Below are 18,078 nucleotides of genomic sequence, written 5' to 3'. Positions count from 1 at the left end.
CTTCTGCCTCGCGGTGCATATCGCGCTGTACTGTGCCCTCCTGATAATGCTCGTCTATGGACGAGCTGTGTGAGCAGAGGGAGGGGGCGTTCCTCCCCGCTTCACAGCACAGCGCGATAGGCGCCGCGAGGCAGAAGGACGTCTTTGGCTAATGGTCAGAAACGCCCTTCTGACCATAGAGCACTACGGTACCGGCACCGTAAGCTCTTTACACCGGGCACAGATCGGGAAAGCCGACAGTGCGCTGAATTCAGCGCACTGTCGGCTTTCTGGCAGTATATAACACTGCATGTGCCCAAAAGTGGTGAAAGGTCCTCTTTAATGGCCTAGGACAGGGCATCAAATATTACACCTGCAAAGGTTTGTCACCCAGGACCCCCAGATGCTTATGCCCATCAATACCATATCAGTGGGAGTCCAACCCTCTGCACCCCAAGTCAATCAGCTGTATGAAGGGGCCACAGGTCACACCAGCCTGTACAAAGGTCACCCACCTGCATACCATCTCCTTGGCAGTGACCGTTCTGGGCATTCACTTGAATAGGTAGAATCTGGAATACCTTGCACCAGAGGTAGCAAGTAGACAGTGTATGGTTGGACTGTGGTAAACAGTGAAACAGCACTTACCTGAGCACAAGTCAGACTCCCTCCTATCTAATATTGATGGCCACTGCTAAGGATAGATTATCAATATCCTGGTTCTGAAAAAATCCCATTATAAAGGGAGTCCACCGCCACAAAAATTGCTTATAAGCCACTCATATGCTGTTGTAGGGGCATATTAGTGAACATATTTGAAGCACCATCTTTTGTGATCACTAGAAGTCATTGTCCAGGGGACTTATCAGTCTCTATTTGGGGATGGCCCTAGAAGGCAAAAGGTGCTGAGCGGAGTGCTGGATATATTTTATTGCCATTTACAAGTTATACGTCACTCTTGGGTCAAAACCCGCCGGCCACGACTGTCGCGGCTTCCCCCTCCGGAGTCGGCTCAAATGAATGGGCCGACTCCGGAGATTGCTGCCGTCAGACAGACACCGCGGCTTGAATCCGCCTGAAGAAAGGGCAGCTCGCTTCTTTTTTTCCGCTAGCGGTCTCCATAAACCACCATTGTGAGGGGGCGGATTACGCGCCATAATCCGCCCCCTCTGTGCCCATGTGAATGGGCCCCAAGTATCACTATTATTTTACCACGTTTGGGCTGTTTGCATTTTTCTAACAGCTCATTTGCATATGAAATAACATTTTTGTATTTCTCAGCAGTAAGATTGATGTAAGAACGATATGTTAACTAACAGCCTCCTATAACAACATACAAGAGGTTTAGAAGCCATGTTGGTGATAGTAGACTCCCTTTAACTGAGGATATCATACAGATCATGAACCATCACCATGACCAAATTCACCAAGGAAGAGCAATGACGTTCATTTTGTATCCTGGATTGCTCAATGGTCAAAATGTGCCCAAGTCATGAAAAGTCATTACACAGAAACTCCGAAAGAATCAACTTTTATATATACAGAATACAGGAAAAAAGGTTTTGTAAAATCTAAAACGATACAATTATATTTACATTGAATCTAGCTCGTCCAATCTCCTCAAAGAGAAGTGGCAGTATTACGTTAAAAATAAACAAAAAAGGGGGACAAGTATACAACAAAAACCTTTGTTACAACAGACAGGAGCCAAAAGGCATATCACACGCAGCACTGTATACATTAAAAAAAAAAAAAAAAAAAAAAATCCAGGGCAAAAAGGGCAGCCATCTGTTGTGTATGTACAAAACGCTGAATGCTGTACTCGCTGTTATAATGACAAAGGTTTATTGGAACGGTGGTCAGACTGAGGGGTTGAGATGGGGCGCTTGTAAGTGGATACATGTAACAAAACGAATCCTGTAATGCTATAAAAAAGTGTCACTGGCAAAAGAAAAAAAAAAAAAAAAAAGTATGAGCTTGTGTCTATTAATTTACAATGGCATGAAAAGAAACAAAAAAAAAGTTAAAATAAAATAAAAAATAAATCCTAAATTCAGTTTCTGGTCTCCAAACGTTGCAATCGTGTCCAGGTAAACTCACTACGGGGAGGGGAAAAAGGCTGTTGAGTCTTAGAATAAAAAAAAATATATATTTATATATATATTTATAATATATGAAATGTATGATAGAAATATATGTGCAAATGCCCCTAAAATGAGCAGAGGAAAGAAAAAACAAAAATAAAAAGGTGAAGTTTCTTCATATCATGCAAATGTGCAAACTTTCTGGCCAAAACAGGGGATTCCGAGGGGCCACTGGACAGGTTTGCTCCGACGAGTAGGTCGAGTATCAGGAAGAGTCTTTGTCTTTGTAAGAGTTCTAGTGTTTGGCTCCTAAGGAACGGAGTTGGATCGTAAAACGGGCACCTGGTGGGGTGACTTCAGAGTTATCTTGTCTTCCAAGTCCAGGTCTTGTGCTAAGGCCTCACTCTCACCCTTGGGTTGCCTTGTTGCAAACTCTGTGATGGAGAACAAAAACTGAATGCAGCCCAATTTAATGTAGCTCCCGTGGTGCAAGAGAGCAGTGCCTTCCCAGCCGGCTCCACTTCCTCCAATGAGACTAGAGCTGCTGGCTTTGCAGTTACACGGCTGTACATGAGGACCTTGTGCATGGGAGTTCATAACTGCCTCTTCCTTAACAGGCTCTGGCTCGGGGTTTTGGCTCTTGCGGCGCTCTAGAGAGGGGAAAAAAAAAAAAAAAAAAAAGATTTTTAATAAAGAAAGCCATGAGAATACTTGTGTATAAGGCACTCATAAAATTTCCTGGCCATCTTATTAATGGTGTATCCTTAGCATATCCCATAAATATCTAAACGGGTGAAGGGCTAACTGACTGCCCCTTACATGGATCACCTGTATGGGACTACTTCCTGCACTATGCCCTGCACGGAGCCGGAGGCAGTTCGCTCTGTGCCCTGTATAGTGGCAGAGTGTTATCACTGCACTGAACTGGGCTACAGTGCCGCCTGCTGGACACTATACTAAGGCACGGAGCCTCCAGTTGATCCTAAGCATATGAATGAAACATCCTTGAAGAACCCCTTGTAACCCTTTCTTGGCCATGCAGCAGACTTGCTGTTTTAAGGATAGTTTTATATGTGCACGAAGTGGTAACTGAGAATGGATAAAGGTCAAGACTTATTTTCCACCAGCTTTATTAAAAGTGGGGTCACTGAAGTGTTTATCATCACTTTTGCCAGTTTTCTGGTGCAGACTTGACCCTTGAGGATGTGCTTTATAAAATACGACATGCATCTGGTCTTAAATTAGTAGCAAACTAACAGGACAGGGATTATCAAGACCGGCGTGGAAAAGGACAGTCTTAATAAATCATCTGCACTGTCGCTTCAAGACATTCAAGTGCTGTGTCCCCTTCAGTTAGCTGATGGTTTGTCCTAAAAACACTAGAACACGTCTTTACTCTGTAGGTAAATATGTAGTGGTGTGTGACAAACTAATGGAATCATTCTTCAGGTTTGCCATGTTTTTCTGGACTGACAACCTATAACATGTTACACTCAAAAACAACAAAACTTACTTATAACATTCTGCACTTTGGCAACAATACTGCTGGGAGGGGTAGGGAGGATCTTCTCAGAAAAGTCACAGGAATATAGGACGTTGTCTACAGTTGTTCCATGTTCGCTGTAGTTCAGCAACTCGTAATGTTTTGTGTTCTACATGGGGTAGAAGCAAAAATATATTAAGTTTATTGTTCATGTACAGAAAACTGTATGAAATGTATGCTATTAAAGAGGACCTTCCACCAATTCCAGTTCTCATCTGGTAATAGGCGCTGTCCTACTGATTCTGGCGCAGCTTGAATTTTTTCTCTAGCCCCCACCACTCCTGAGCAATCAGTACTGTTAGTTTTAGTGCCTGATGTGCTCTGTACTGTCAGGTGGGCGGTGTCAGGCAAGGGGTGTGACCCAGAGCTCCAATCACAGGCAGCCAGTGTCGGAGCTCAGACTCACACACCTTGTCTGCTCCTGCCTGACAGTATAGAGCCTAAATAGTATATCAGGCATCAAAACTAACAGCATTGACTGCTAAAAAAAAAGAAAAAAAAAAGAAAAAAAGTGAGGGCTGGAGAAAAAAAACCCAACTGTGCCAGAATGAGTGAAGCAGCGCCTATTAAATGATGTAAAGAGCTGGACTTGTTGGAGCTGGTGAAAGGTCCTCGGTAAATAAGGACAGCTTATAACTAGACCAGGTTCACACTATTTAGTAGATTCAGCCATAGGACCATAGATTTACACCGTGCTCCTTTCTCTCAGTCACATTCCCTTTTCTCCACATTTTAAGAGTCTAGTTACAAAGCGAGAATAAGCCCGAATAGTAAACAGCTCTCTTAGTAAAGCTTTCTTGGACTATGGACTGAAACCGGAAACAGTCATGGAACGATATAAGGTTCATGCAACTGCTAAACAGAGTATAAGAAAGACTACAGGGATCACTGGGCAAACATTGTATACATTCATTTTAGAAAGAAGAATTGTCATTGTAAGATTCCACTTAAAAAAAAAATTATTTTATCCTGTCCCCATGCCTGACGCTTCTGCCTGGTTGTTCATAGAACCAAACAACAGCTTTTTGGACAGACTTTTCCATTTCAGTCCCTCATATTTCTTCTCAACCTTAAGCCCAACCCCTTTAAAACACAATGGTCCACCAATCAGGAGTCGGCTGACGTCTGCAGCAAAAGTGGATGATGAGGAAGCAGCTTCATGGGATTGGGCGAGAACAAATATTCTTTTTTTTTCTTTACTTGTATGTGATATTGACTGAATTGTCACTAAGGGGGCCCCATATTGTGTAGGCCACTTGGAGGGACATTACGTTATGTGCTGGAGGGTGGGCTACTTATGAAGCCTTTTACCTGGGCCCACTAAACGACCATAACTAGATGTATCTTGATAAAAAAAAAATATATATATACATTTAAGTTCACATTTACTAAAAAAAAGTGTTGTTGCTTATTCTAAAGTCACTTTCATACGGTCAGTATTTTACATAATTATTTAGAAGTCAAAAAACAGAGGTGCAAATTTTAGTTTTTTTTTTTCTTCTTCTTCACTCTTCGATTTAGTGCACAAATACTGAAGAACAATACTGACCGGATGAAAGTCACTTATCTTGCATTTAGTCTGACTTATTCTGACGCACAGACCTTGTTGAATTTATGCTTATGAACCAAGAACTAATAATAAAATGTTTATATAAACACTCAAAATAGTCCAACCTGCTTCATTTCTTGCACCAGAATTACATATTTCAGTTTCATAAATAAGTATAAAGGATACAAAAGACAAGATGTAGCTTGCGTTCATATTTGAGTCTGAAGATGGAAAGTAACAGGGGTGTTGGGTTTTGGTGAAATTAAAATGATAAATGTCCCTAAAACTATGACCATCGGCTTAGTGTGGACCTCTGTGCAGGTGAAGTGTTCGCAGTAAAATTCCAGATGCAAGGCTGGTCTGCAAACACTATTATACATGGTGACACTGATCATAAAGACCGATGTACATGACCAGATTTGTTTTCAATATAGTGTCTGCAATTACAGATCTGTCGCTGTGGATAGTACACTGACCCATTCATTTCTATGGCCTCATAAATATCTGTAGTTTTTATAGTTCAGTGTCTGCGCCGTAGAAACAGTTTGTAAAAAATGGAGCAGGACTTATCCCTGACCATATTATTCTGGGGATATTATCACTCCTTAAGGAGAGATCACCTTCACAGGCGTATGGAGACTTACAAAAGCCTTTTTCACTCCACTGGGGGATTATGGGAAAAATATGCAAATCAGTTTTCCAAGCTGTAAATAGAAAAACAGTGTCTCTGTTTGCTGCCCTCTAGGGGCAGCCCCCTTAAACATTATCCCCAGAACCTGGTCTAGAAGTCTCCTCTCTGCCAAATCAGTTTTCCCTACACTATACTGAGGAGATCCAAGCAGATTAGAACAGCGCTGTCCACAGCTGGGATACTGATTTGGCTAAACCCCGCATCATAGCATTAAGGCTTGCTGAAAAAGTTGGGCATGATGTTTAAGGGGGCAGCCCCTAGAGGGCAGCAAACAGAGGCACTATTTTTATATTTGCATATTGGAAAACAGATTTGCATATTTTTCCCATGTCCTTATTATGTAATGCAGGCGAGCTCATAAAAGTTTTTGTGACTCAGTGAACGTGAAGGACATTCTGATGCAAGACCTTTTTATTTATTTATTTTTTGCAGACTACAGGTCCATATTGTGGCTAGTAAAGACCATTCCAGTCGTGAGCATGTAGCCTGAGATAAAGGAGAGGCAACCCAATATCCGTACTCACCTCATCATAAAATATGCAAGCATGCTTGCCGGAAACATAGTTGCAATGACCATAATTTGTAAGGCATACGTCCATGTCTGCTCCTGCAATGAAAGAGGGGACACATGATGAACAGGCTCACGTGACTGGAGCTGAGCCATTTGTACATTCAGGAGATATAAAGCAAAAGCTCAAATCTAATATTTGCTCAGTTTCTGCAGTAATAAAGTGAAGAAAAAAACTAAACAAAAAAAAATTGGGGGGGGGGCAGAGATGGGGGTAATTATTCTCATTCAGAAATGAGAGTTGACAACATGGCTACTAAGAGAAAGATTTAATAAATGTGGTGAACTAACCTGTGCCGATATAGAGAGTCCGGTAGCACATGTTGACAGGGGCCCCAGAACCCATCATCAGGGGGTAGAAGACGGCCCTGGCCTGCACATCTCTTCTTTGGGCTGTATGAAGGGAAAGCAATTAGAAAGACAGTCAGTATCATATCTCCATATGCAAAACAAAAAAACCTGGAAACGTACCAAGCAGCAGAAAATGCAGTGTTTTTGCAATGTGGGGCTTTAATAGGTTTATTTGTTTTACTTTTGCATGTAAATTGGGATGTCGCCAAAGTTTCAGATTTAATGTTGCCAAAGAGTTAATGCTGGCCAAACTAGCTGATTTTAGCAGAACCAAATGGCTATCTGGTCTGGAGTGTCATGACCTTTCCCTGACAGTGGAAGTCAAGGGAAAGAAGGATCAGCATTTGGAGATGATTAATAATAATAATAATAATAATAATAATAATAATGTACGGCTAGAAAGAGTCTAGCTGGTTGTAATTGACAACATTTTATATAAAACAAAAAAAAAAACCACAAGGCCCAAAGACTAATATAATAAAAGCTTCTAGAGATAGAGACAGAAAACAGACCCACCTTCCACGTGATGTCCAAGGGAAGGAGTTGGCGGGGGACGGGTGGCACTTGCTACAGGATGGTCTTTGGAAGAGAATATCTCCTGGATTCTCTGCATGGCCAAAAATTTTATCAACTTCTCATCCAGCATGTTTATCTGGATCTCTGCAATGATAAAGTCATAAAGTGTTATAGGAAGCGACTTCTTACAGGAGTATAGGACAGGTCACCTTTCCCGACACGTCAATACTTGCCGAAACCCACGAAACAATAATTCTGGGTAATCTTACCTATAAATCTGTGTTGCCCCACTATTAGCCTGAATATTTAAGAATAAATTGGAAATTGGGTGTTACCATTCTCCTGGCCATGGAGGAGTCTCTTCACAGTCTGATACAGTCAGCGCAGACTAGTCCGTATCAGGCTATGTATGGACTCACCACTAGCTCGTAACGCTTAGCTGTCAATTTATTCATAAATATGTAGGAACAACAGGAGAACAGCGCAACACAAAGTTCTACGATATAATGCACCAGAAGGTTTAAAAATTGGGGTGGGTGGGGTTGTATAGGGAGGCTTAAAGCTACAAATACTATATAGCCAGGGATCTACCAAGTCTACATTCGTGTCCATTTAGCTCCTCCTACCTGTACATGATAGTGTAAGCCAATCGATGGCTCAGCCTTGATACACCATCTGAACATTGCTAAGCCTCTGATTGGTTGACGTGCTCATCTGCGGGTCAAAGGCCCAGAACATGGCAGACCTGCACAGAGACTGCAGACCTGCAGGTTCATACACTAGTATGAAAAGAGTTTTTCAGTACAGTTTTTGTGCTGAAAAGGTCCGCCTTGGCTTAAACTCGCGTCATTACGGTAATTCAGCAATATTACATACACCGGGGCGGCTATTCATTTCAAACTGCAGAAGTACTTACGGTAGAGAGTAGGGAGCAGGCGTGACCACTCTCTCAAGGCCAACCTGAAGCACTGAGGGAGATCCCCTGGGGCCGGCAGGAGCGCAGAGGGCGGACCTGAAGGAAGACCTCGGCCGCCGGACCTGAAGGGGAACTGCGACCGGCCGCCGGCAGAAACGTTGAGGAGAATCCCTGGCAGCTGGGGATTCAAGTTCGGCTGGCCGAGGTTCTCCTTCAGGTCTGTCCCTCAGTGCTCCTGCCGGGGATTCCCCTCAGCGCTACTGTAAAGGCTCCCCGGTTGCAGCGCTTTTCTTTTACAGACTGCTCTATGCAGCCTGCAAAACAAATGACGATTTTTGCAATGTATTGCAATGCATTAGAATTGTAACACATTGTATTAATGATCAGAACCCCTGGGGTTCAAGATCCCTAAGGGGTCTAATAAATGCAAATTTTTTTTTTTTTTTTTTAAAGTTAAAAATATAAAGTATTAAAAATTCAAAATCGCCCCCTTTCCCTAGAACCCATATAAAACTAATACTGTGAAACACATACATGTTAGGTATCCCTGTGTCCGAAAACGCCCGCTCTACAAATCTATAAAAATATTTTTCCTGTACGGTAAACACGGTTGTCTAACTGCTCCTTCCCTGAGACTGTTCCCCCCCCCCCCACACACTTGTAATTCAGTCTGACTATAGCCAGGCTGAATTCCAAGTGGGGGGAAAAACCCCAGTCCTCAAGCTCAGGGAAGGGGCAGAGACCCCCTCCCTTCCCCAGCATCTACTGCACCCAAAAACTCCGACCATTTTAATTTTTGAAATTTTCCAGTAGCTGCTGCATTTCCCCCCCTCGGCTTATACTCGAGTCAATAAGTTTTCCCAGTGTTTTGTGGTAAAACTGGGGCCTCGGCTTATATTTGGGTCGGCTTATACTCGAGTATATACGGTATATAGTATCTGTTCTCTTACGTCTAGCTATATGGAGGGACACCCCTTTAACTCCTGAAGAATCCCACGTCAGGACATATAATGTGTTCTATTTAATAGTTACTGTCATTTACCTCCGCTTCCATCCATCAACGATCTGAGAGAATTTGTAAGCTCAGCCATTGCTGAAGAGTTTACTGTACATGAAGAACCGGTTGAGGCCCCATCGATTATTAACGTACTGGGTCGGACTTTACCATCTAGAACCGAAAAAAAACATTACAAAATTACCTGATAAAGTGTATCCAAAAAAGTCAATAGCAAAAAAACACAAATTTGACTATGGGAGATGTGGAAAGATTAAAGAAATATAAAAAAAAACATTGAGAGCCCCATCAAGAACAAAGACTCATGAAAGAATATGTCCACGTTATACCAGCAAAGTGAAGGGAATAAGAAAGGAGTTCAAGGAAATCTCTTCCAAAATCTGTATTAACGGTATCGCTAATGACTTTCTTTATTAAAATCACTTTTTCTAATCTACTGTAGTTTACTTTAAAAAAAAATTTTTTAAATACAGATAATATGAAAAATAAAAATCTTGATATTTTTAAAATCTTGGAAAAAAAAAATTCTATTAAAAAAAATAATGTCTTTGGTGACACATTCATTTTAAAGTGACCTAAAAAGTTATACCCGACTGTGACCATAAATTGAGAAACATTCACAGTGGTAAATCTACAGAAGCAAGGGGCCACATGGTGGCTCAGTGGTTAGCACTGCAGCCTTGCAGCGCTGGAGTCCTGGTGTTCAAATCCCACCAAAACCAAGATGGCAAAAAAACATCTGCAAGGAGTTTGTATGTTCTCCCCGTGTTTGCGTGGATTTCCATCCCATATTCCAAAGACATATTGATAAGGAAAAAAATGTACATTGTGAGCTCTATGTGGGGCTCACAATCTACATAAAAAAATAAATAAATCTACAGCAGCAAAACAAAACAAAAAAAAACAAAAAAAAATACATGGACTGGTCCGCAATATCAGACTGATGCAGCTCTGACTTCTGCCAACCTTCTGGTCAGCTGACTAAAGGGGGTCATGGCATCAGGCAAGTGCAGTAACATTATGTACCTGGTTATTGAAATCCTGTTAACCTTGAATTGGACAAAGCTGCACCTACAGTCAGATGACCCAGACCCCTACCAATCTGAAATACTAATGGCCTATCCTGATGACAGGTCAGCAATAGTAGAAAGCCAGGAAAGTAACATTATGTATAAAAAGGCTTGGAAAAAATCCATAAATTAGAGAAAACCTATGAAGGTCTGACGCCAAAGAGATCTGAAACACTGACTAACAAATGCTACATGCAAAGTCAGCTTGTGCCAAAAAGAGTGTAAGAGTGAGCAAACAATGGCAGATGTTCTAGGTGGACGGCGTCAATATAACAAAACAGATATGGCTTAGGCTGCCAATAGCTGGCCAGTAAGGGAGCGTTCACACTACCGTCGGTGTCCGACAGCTAGTGTCCGCTGAAAATCTTGTGTGGACATTAGCAGCGGACACTAGCTGTGTCCGTGACATTTTGCATTGATTTAAATGGACATCGGGTGCATTCATTTACAGTCCGTGTCTATCCTTAACTGTCTGTTCCCAAAGATGTCCGACTTTTCAAGTGGACAGCAAAACCCGACATGTAGGATTTTGCTGTCCGCTTGAAAAGTCGGACATCTGTGGGAACGAACAGTTAAGGACAGACACTGACATTAAAAACGCACCCGATCTCCATTTAAATCAATGCAAAATGTCACGGACACAGCTAGTGTCCGCTGCTAATGTCCACACAAGATTTTGAACGGACATTAGCAGCGGACACCGACGGTAGTGTGAACGCTCCCTTACTCAGAAGACTCAGTGGTAATGTCTGGGGAGCTGCCACCTCTTTACATGGCCGGGTACTATGGTGCACCGCTGCTCATTGGTTGGCCGTTTCGGTATCAGGATACTCTACAACCAATTTTAATGAGTGTTCAACCTTCCACAAGATATGTCATAAATGTCTGATAGATGTGGGTCCTCACCTTTCTCTCAAATAACACCCCTCCCAGTCATATTCGTGCCCGGTTATTTGCTCTGAGCTGCGTCGTCTCTCTAAGACTATTGAGATTGTTATTTTTACATCCATCTAACTGATGCAAATGACAGACACGAATGGGCGGCCATACATTTTGTGGATGGCCGCCCATTGTCTGTGTCCATTTTTTGCATCTGTTAAATGGATGTAAAAACATGATCTGGAGAGAGCCCAAATTCCATAGAAGTGAACAGTTACAGAAACAGTCTAGTATATTGTTTCCGACCATAGCCAAGTCTTCTCAGTGAGGTCACGGTCAGGTAATGGAGGCTGTGGGACCCGCATCTAGCAGACGTTTATGGAATATCCTGTACATGGGACATGACATTCGTGGGAAAACCCTTAACACAACACAAGATACAATGTAAGTATTCTTATGTAACTGCAGATGTGCTGAGTGCCAGACAGCTTTAGACACAGGGGCAATAGCTGGCCATATAAATAAGTATCGTCCACGCTCGCTGGCTGGTCACATATGTGAGGCCGGGCTCTTCAGGTTTCATCAGCCACATGCAAATAACATCCCATATACATACAGTGGCCACATGGTTGTCATTTACCTGCAGAATTGTGTGGCCCTTGGTCATCTTGGGTGGACGGGGTTCTGTCCCTCAAACATACTCCCATTGCAGCTAAATAAGAGCCAAATGACTTTCTATATGGTCTAAAACGTCAGTGCTCCTAATCTGCCCACGTAGTGGGACCTTAAAGGCATATACATGTACATATGTATAAGCCATAGCTGCCGCACACTCCATGTATTCATTCGGACTACAGTGGTAGCTCAATAGTTAAATCCAGGAGCACTACAATAGGTCCCGCTGTAGCCCTGGCCTTATACAACTGCAGAATACACAACACAGACATTATAGAGAGGGGACGTGTGGTTTTGGTAGATGCTACAGCTCTCACTATGTATATACAACGCTATATAATATCATTGTACACCGTGCTCATAGATGTTTGTAACCTTGTCTGAGTATTAGGGAACTGCAATGTTTTGGAGAGGCTTTATAAATAAAATGCTGAATTCCCGTAACATGAGGACAGCAGAATTCTGTGAATTGGCAGAGAGCTCAGCACCAGTGGCGGCTCCAGCGCTGGATTCACCCACAGCATAGAAACTAAATAAATGGCGCTGACAATGCCAGAACAGAAGATGCAGAGAATCCAATATTCCCACTGCTGATCTATCCATTTACACTGCCAGATTGAACCATAACCGTATGTTAAAGGGATTGTCCAGTTTAGAATGGGATAAAATAAGAGTATTTATCGTGGCCTCTAGCAGTGATGTCACAAAACAAACATGTGACCGCTGCAGCCAATCTCTAGTCACAGAGGTGATATGTCTGCACCGCTGAGGTCACTGTAATGGCAGGACAAGATTTACAGACAGATGAGCAACCAGTAAATACCACAATGGGAACACTAGTGATCAGCAAAGTATAACATAGGCCAAACACGGGCTAGACAATCCCTTTAAGAAATGCTAGTCATGTATGAAATTTAGCTTCATTCAGCTTTCATTTTAGCCTGCTCTGCAATGCACATGTATAGCACACAGCTGTGCCCAAGTCATCAGTAAGCGATATCTGCAGTGGTATACAGCAAAAATGCTTCTGATATGGCCAATATCAGTGATAACTAATGCTGACAGTTTAAAGGGATTGATTCAATCAGTAAAATGGAATTTTTTTCTCCCTAACACGTAGGAATGGACTTAAGAAAGGCTATTCTTCTCCTACCTTTAGACGTCTTCTCTGTGCTGCCATTCCGTAGACATCCCAGTTTTCTTCGGTATGCTAATGAGTTTTCTCACAGCACTGGGGGCGGTCCCCAATGCTCAAACAGCACTGTGGGCGTCCCCAATACTGCGAGAGAACTCCCCAGCGATGGCCTCTTCTTCTGGCACGCCTTCTCCGCGATGTCTTCTTCCAGCTGTAAATGGCATGCCATTTTCTTGTGGCCGCTTACACGAGTGTACAGAGCCATTTAAGGCCAGAAGAAGCTGACGGAAGAAGACGTCATGGAGAGAGCGCGCCAGAAGAAAACTCATTAGCATACCGAAGTAAACCAGGATATCTATGGAACAGCGACGCAGAGAAGAATTCTAAAGGTAGGAGAAGAATAACCTTTCTTAAGGCTATTCATATGTGTTCATGAGAAAAAAAAAATTCTATTTTAATTATGGAATCCCTTTAACCACTTAGATGCCCCCAACGTAGTTAGACAAATGGAGGATAATAGCTACTATTTAACATCTCACACTGCAACGTGAATGGTATAAAAATATTTCTATCTCAAGGTGATGACAAAATATGTTAAACTCCCTTAGGCCCGGTTCACATCTGTGCAAGGGTTTCTGTTCGGGAAGTCTGCTTGCAGCGCTTTTCTCTCTGCGTTTTTATGCAGAGAGGGGAATGGAATGACCCGAAGGCAGATGTGAACCAGGCCTTAAATAACTACAACATAAAAAGAATCCAAGTGAGGGAGATCAATAGAAATGACGTACCTGTGGGTGGAGCTGCTACACAAAGCCTGGACGCACCAGAGGCTGCCGAGGCGAGATCACCTCCAGATGCCTGGGGAGGTGTAAGTGCCCGGGTACCAGAAAGCGGTGACCCAACAGGTCTGGAATCATGTTGACCAAGTGGGGGAGCAGGTTGTGTCTGGGTAGGTTTCCATGACAAAGTGCTTGTAGGCTCCGGACTGGCGCATGAATTAGGAGGCGTCGCAGCAGGACCTGGAAGCCTCTGGGTGCAGTGTGCAGGTCCTGTCGTGCCCTCTGTTTTCACTACATGATTTGGGAGAACAATTGTTGTGGGAGGAGTGCCTGACCGAGGCCTTGTTTGTCTCTGAGAAAGTACAGAAATGCCAGGACTAGCTCCAGACAGTCTCTGATGGTCATGTAACTGTTCCGTTGGGCTTGGGCTAATATAAACATGAGGCCCATTTGATTTGGACTCCGATACAGCAGGTCCATTGGAAGTGCCACTGCTGGCTGAGAGATGTGGTTTCACCACATAAGTAGCATCTTCTTCCAATGATGTAGACTGACTGCTCGGACACAGTCCTATAGATGGAGAAAACTGAGGCTTGCCGTCAGCGTGCTGGTGAGAGTTGGACACTGAACCATCAGGTGATATGACTGGTTTCACATCCAACGAATCAACGTCCTCTGATCCCCAGGTTGGCATCTGCTTAGCAGATAAGTATTTCAATATGCTGCACTGAAGCGCAACCACACTACGAAGCCACTGAAGATTCAAAACAAAACCCGAAAAAAAAAAATTTGGATTAAAACTAAGAATACATCTCCCATCTAGGGAAAGGGTCACACAAATAGATGTAAAATGGAAGATGATAGCATTTGTGGATAGAGGTGTTATAATAACACCACCACCATTCAGACTATATACGCACACACTATATGATAAACATGTAAGCGTGCCATAAAGAGTGGACAATCGCCCCCTAGTGACAATTACATGTGAACCATGCCCAGGCTAATATACAGAAAGATATGCTCCCAGTAAACCATCTATTCTCACACAACCATTTATACAGTGGAACAGAAAACAACCCTCTTTTGTTCTATTGGGTCTGGGGTGTACAAAAGTGGGGGACTGACACCGATAGTCTACTAACCTCTTGTTGCTCTACTTGGTTAGCTAAGTGCTCTGAGTGCAATGGGTGCTTTTGTGGTTCATCCAGTACACCATTGCAGATTAGTTCCCCATCACGTATCCCAGCAGGGGGCAGTAATTGTGGAGGGGATTGATACTGGGCCTTGATAGCTTCAGGAACCTGATGAGAAGCAGAAAACAAATGTCAATTATGCTTAAAACTGTACTTGGTAAAAGGTAACAAGTACAGCAGCTAAGATATTTTTTCATATCTATTACAACATATTACAACCAGACATTGTCAGGCCCATAGGCAGAGGGAGGACCCACCCCACACAGTCTTAAAAAAAAAAAAAAAAAAAAAAAAAAAAAAAAAAATAATAAATAAATATATATATATATATATATATATATATATATATATATATATATATATATATATATATATATATATATATATATATATAGGGGCATGTGACAGAGAAATAAAGGGTAAACAGAAAGTGGTAGCAGAAAAAGAAATGAGAGTGAGTGATGGTGATTTTTCTAAAGTCTGTCAAACAGCTGAAGTGAAAATCAGTTCATATCAATGATGCTATTCACACAACCATTTCATTTTTTCACTGTATTTTAATGCCACCGCACTCCTCCCCCCCCCCCCCAAAAAAAAAAAAGAAAAGGGGGGGGGGCAAGGTCCCTCAAAAGGCTTAAATGTTGTTAAATGATGTTTTGCTTAGGGTATATTCAAACAGAATTTTTGGGAGCAGATTTTGACGTGGAATCCGCCTCCAAAAACGGCTCCCAGTGACTATAGCTAGTAGCGGGAAAAAGAAGTGAGCTGCCTTGTCTTGCCGGGGCAGAGTCAGCCATGGCTTGAGGCTCCCTCCCGATTAGGTCCATTCTTTGGGCCTAATCTGGAGCAGAATGTCGTGACTGGATGCCGCTTGCAGCACACCTGCATCCCGTCGCAGCTACATGCGCGGAAGTGTTCACATGTGGAATGCAAATTCCGCCATGTGAACGTACCCTTAAGGTTAGGCTAAAGCTGCTTATTTTTACTGGGGCACTTTTTCCTGTAATGGGCCTTATTCACACAACCGTGAAAAAAGTCGTCTGACATCAGTGTTGGTAATGTTCCTCACATGGCTATTTTGAGAACACATTGATTTCAATTTGTCCATTCACTTTTTTTATTTTTGAATGGCATCCATCAAAAACAACTCACATGCTCTATATTTGTCCATTTTTAGTGCCCAAGGCTAGGCTTAGTGCTCAAGGCTACAGTGTGAGTTTGGCAGCAATGCATGACGCATGGCAGGAGACCGGGGTGTTCATCAGGGTTGGATTTTTTCAAATTGCTGAGATGCATCCAGATCACAGTCACTAATTGCAATAGACAACCCGACAGAAAACCTTTGGCTCCACAATGTGTCGCAGCCAAACTCATCATGTAGCTCTAGAGTAAAGAGAACCCTTCATCTTCAAATCCAGTTCTTTGCAGCATTTAATAGGTGCTCCATGGATTCAAGTGCAGTTGGAATTTTTTTCTCTAGCAACAAGCAGAGTTAGTTTTGGTACCTGATGTGCTATTTATGTTTTGTACTGTCTAGTGAGCAGTGCGAGGAAAAGGCAAGCAAGAGGTCTTGTCTGACACCGCCCTCCTGACAGTGTGGAGCATAAATAGTATGTCAGCCACCAAAACTAACAGCATTGATTGCTCGGAAATGGTGGGGGCTACAGAGAAAAAAAATCCAACTGTGTCAGAATCAGTGGAGACATACCTATTAAATGATGCAAGGGGATGGACTTGGTAGAGGTGGTGAAAGGTTCTCAACTTCTACCAACCATTAAAGAGCTTACCAAGACATGTAAAGACCCCTCATGTATCACTATCAATCCAAATACAATCTTCAATTCAGATAACCATTTGCTGCTTTTCATATGATTTTTTTTTTCCTCCTCAATCATTCCCCTATAAAATCTTCATCTTGGAAAACTATAAGAAGTTGTACGCACCTTGACCGTGTTTTTCCTGGCTGATGGCAACTGCCTGCGGTTTGGGGGATGTATTTTATGGATGCGGCTCAGAAAGTCCAGCTTTACCGCATGCTGAGAAATGCTGTCCTGGAAGCGGTCAAACACCTGGCATCGATTACTCAGGGTCATATTCTTCTGGTTCAGCTGGAAGACACAATGACGTTACATTAAAGATTTCAATGCCTCTCCAAGGTCTACTGACCAACTCCATCAGCTCTCAATACATATGCATGGCTGCATGCATCCATATTACAACTGGAAATCTCCACTGTCTGTCTGTGAAAAATATTAATGCCAGAGTCACTAACATATGAAAGTGTGTGACCAAGAGGGCATCTTCCATGAGGCAAAGGCAGCATTCTATTTTTAATCTGTCACTACTTTGTATTATTCTAATAGGAAGCAGCCTATAATTTACTTATCCACGTTCCTTGCCCAGGTCTGCCGCCTCCACCACCTTTAGGCAGCACTGCACTTACATCACGACACCGAAGAACACCAGGATGCTACGTTCGGCGTCCTTGTGTTCTTAAGTGTTGGTTACAGCGCCATGGAAGTGGAAGCAAGCCTGGACCAGAGTGTGGATAGGTGAGCAAACTGGAGCTCTACAATAGGTTGTGGCCTAACATAACACATCACCGGGCGGGACCCAAGAATAATATGGGGTCATATAGTTTTTGGACACACACAAAAGGAAAAAAAAAAAAAAAAAAAGTGAAAGTAGCCTTATTGAGAATCGGTGCAGCCATTTCAGAAAGTATAAGGCTACAATACAGTGTGACCAACAATGACTCACCACAATGTGCTCAATATGGTTGGGACACATCCAGCGGCCGGTTGGCATGGCAGTAAGAGGAGGGTCTAAGCAGTCCATATGAAACAAGAGAGGGCAGTAATCACACTGAATTAACGGTGCCACGCGACAGCTCCTATCAGGTATAAGCACAGACAGAAGTGAGTCAGTAGCAGCCAAAAAACTAGAGATTTACTTTAACATCATAAACAAGGATTAGAACAACCAGCAAAAGCAAACATGAAAAGTAGAGAGGCATAGGAGGCCTGCTGTGTGAACGGGCCCTAATACACGGTCTACCAATAAGTATTTGGACACCTGTGGTAGAATAGAAAAACAACATTTATTGATATTCAATAGAGATGGAGGCCGGCCCAG

General features: G+C 42.7%; 1 protein-coding gene across 3 annotated transcripts in view; it reads right to left on the bottom strand.

The window, feature by feature from the left end:
* Positions 1-1,525: 1,525 nt before the first annotated feature.
* Positions 1,526-18,078, bottom strand: part of PHF12 (PHD finger protein 12) — a 34,604-nt gene continuing 18,051 nt past the window's right edge. The window contains exons 6-15 of one of the 3 annotated variants that reach the window (XM_075263756.1): positions 17,704-17,836; positions 16,887-17,051; positions 14,893-15,051; positions 13,757-14,441; positions 9,240-9,365; positions 7,282-7,425; positions 6,706-6,807; positions 6,371-6,453; positions 3,577-3,715; positions 1,526-2,713 (exon numbers count right to left, since the gene is read on the bottom strand). In XM_075263756.1, coding sequence (XP_075119857.1) covers positions 2,373-2,713; positions 3,577-3,715; positions 6,371-6,453; positions 6,706-6,807; positions 7,282-7,425; positions 9,240-9,365; positions 13,757-14,441; positions 14,893-15,051; positions 16,887-17,051; positions 17,704-17,836 — 2,077 coding nt within the window. In that variant the 3' untranslated portion in view covers positions 1,526-2,372. Of the gene's footprint in view, positions 2,714-3,576; positions 3,716-6,370; positions 6,454-6,705; positions 6,808-7,277; positions 7,426-9,239; positions 9,366-13,756; positions 14,502-14,892; positions 15,052-16,886; positions 17,052-17,703; positions 17,837-18,078 lie in introns of all 3 variants that reach the window. The other 2 variants (XM_075263755.1, XM_075263754.1) reach the window with 2 other exon arrangements.

The sequence above is a fragment of the Leptodactylus fuscus genome, chromosome 2 (genome assembly GCF_031893055.1).
Source record: "Leptodactylus fuscus isolate aLepFus1 chromosome 2, aLepFus1.hap2, whole genome shotgun sequence".
Lineage (NCBI taxonomy): Eukaryota > Metazoa > Chordata > Amphibia > Anura > Leptodactylidae > Leptodactylus > Leptodactylus fuscus.
This window is presented reverse-complemented; position numbering and strand designations above follow the sequence as displayed.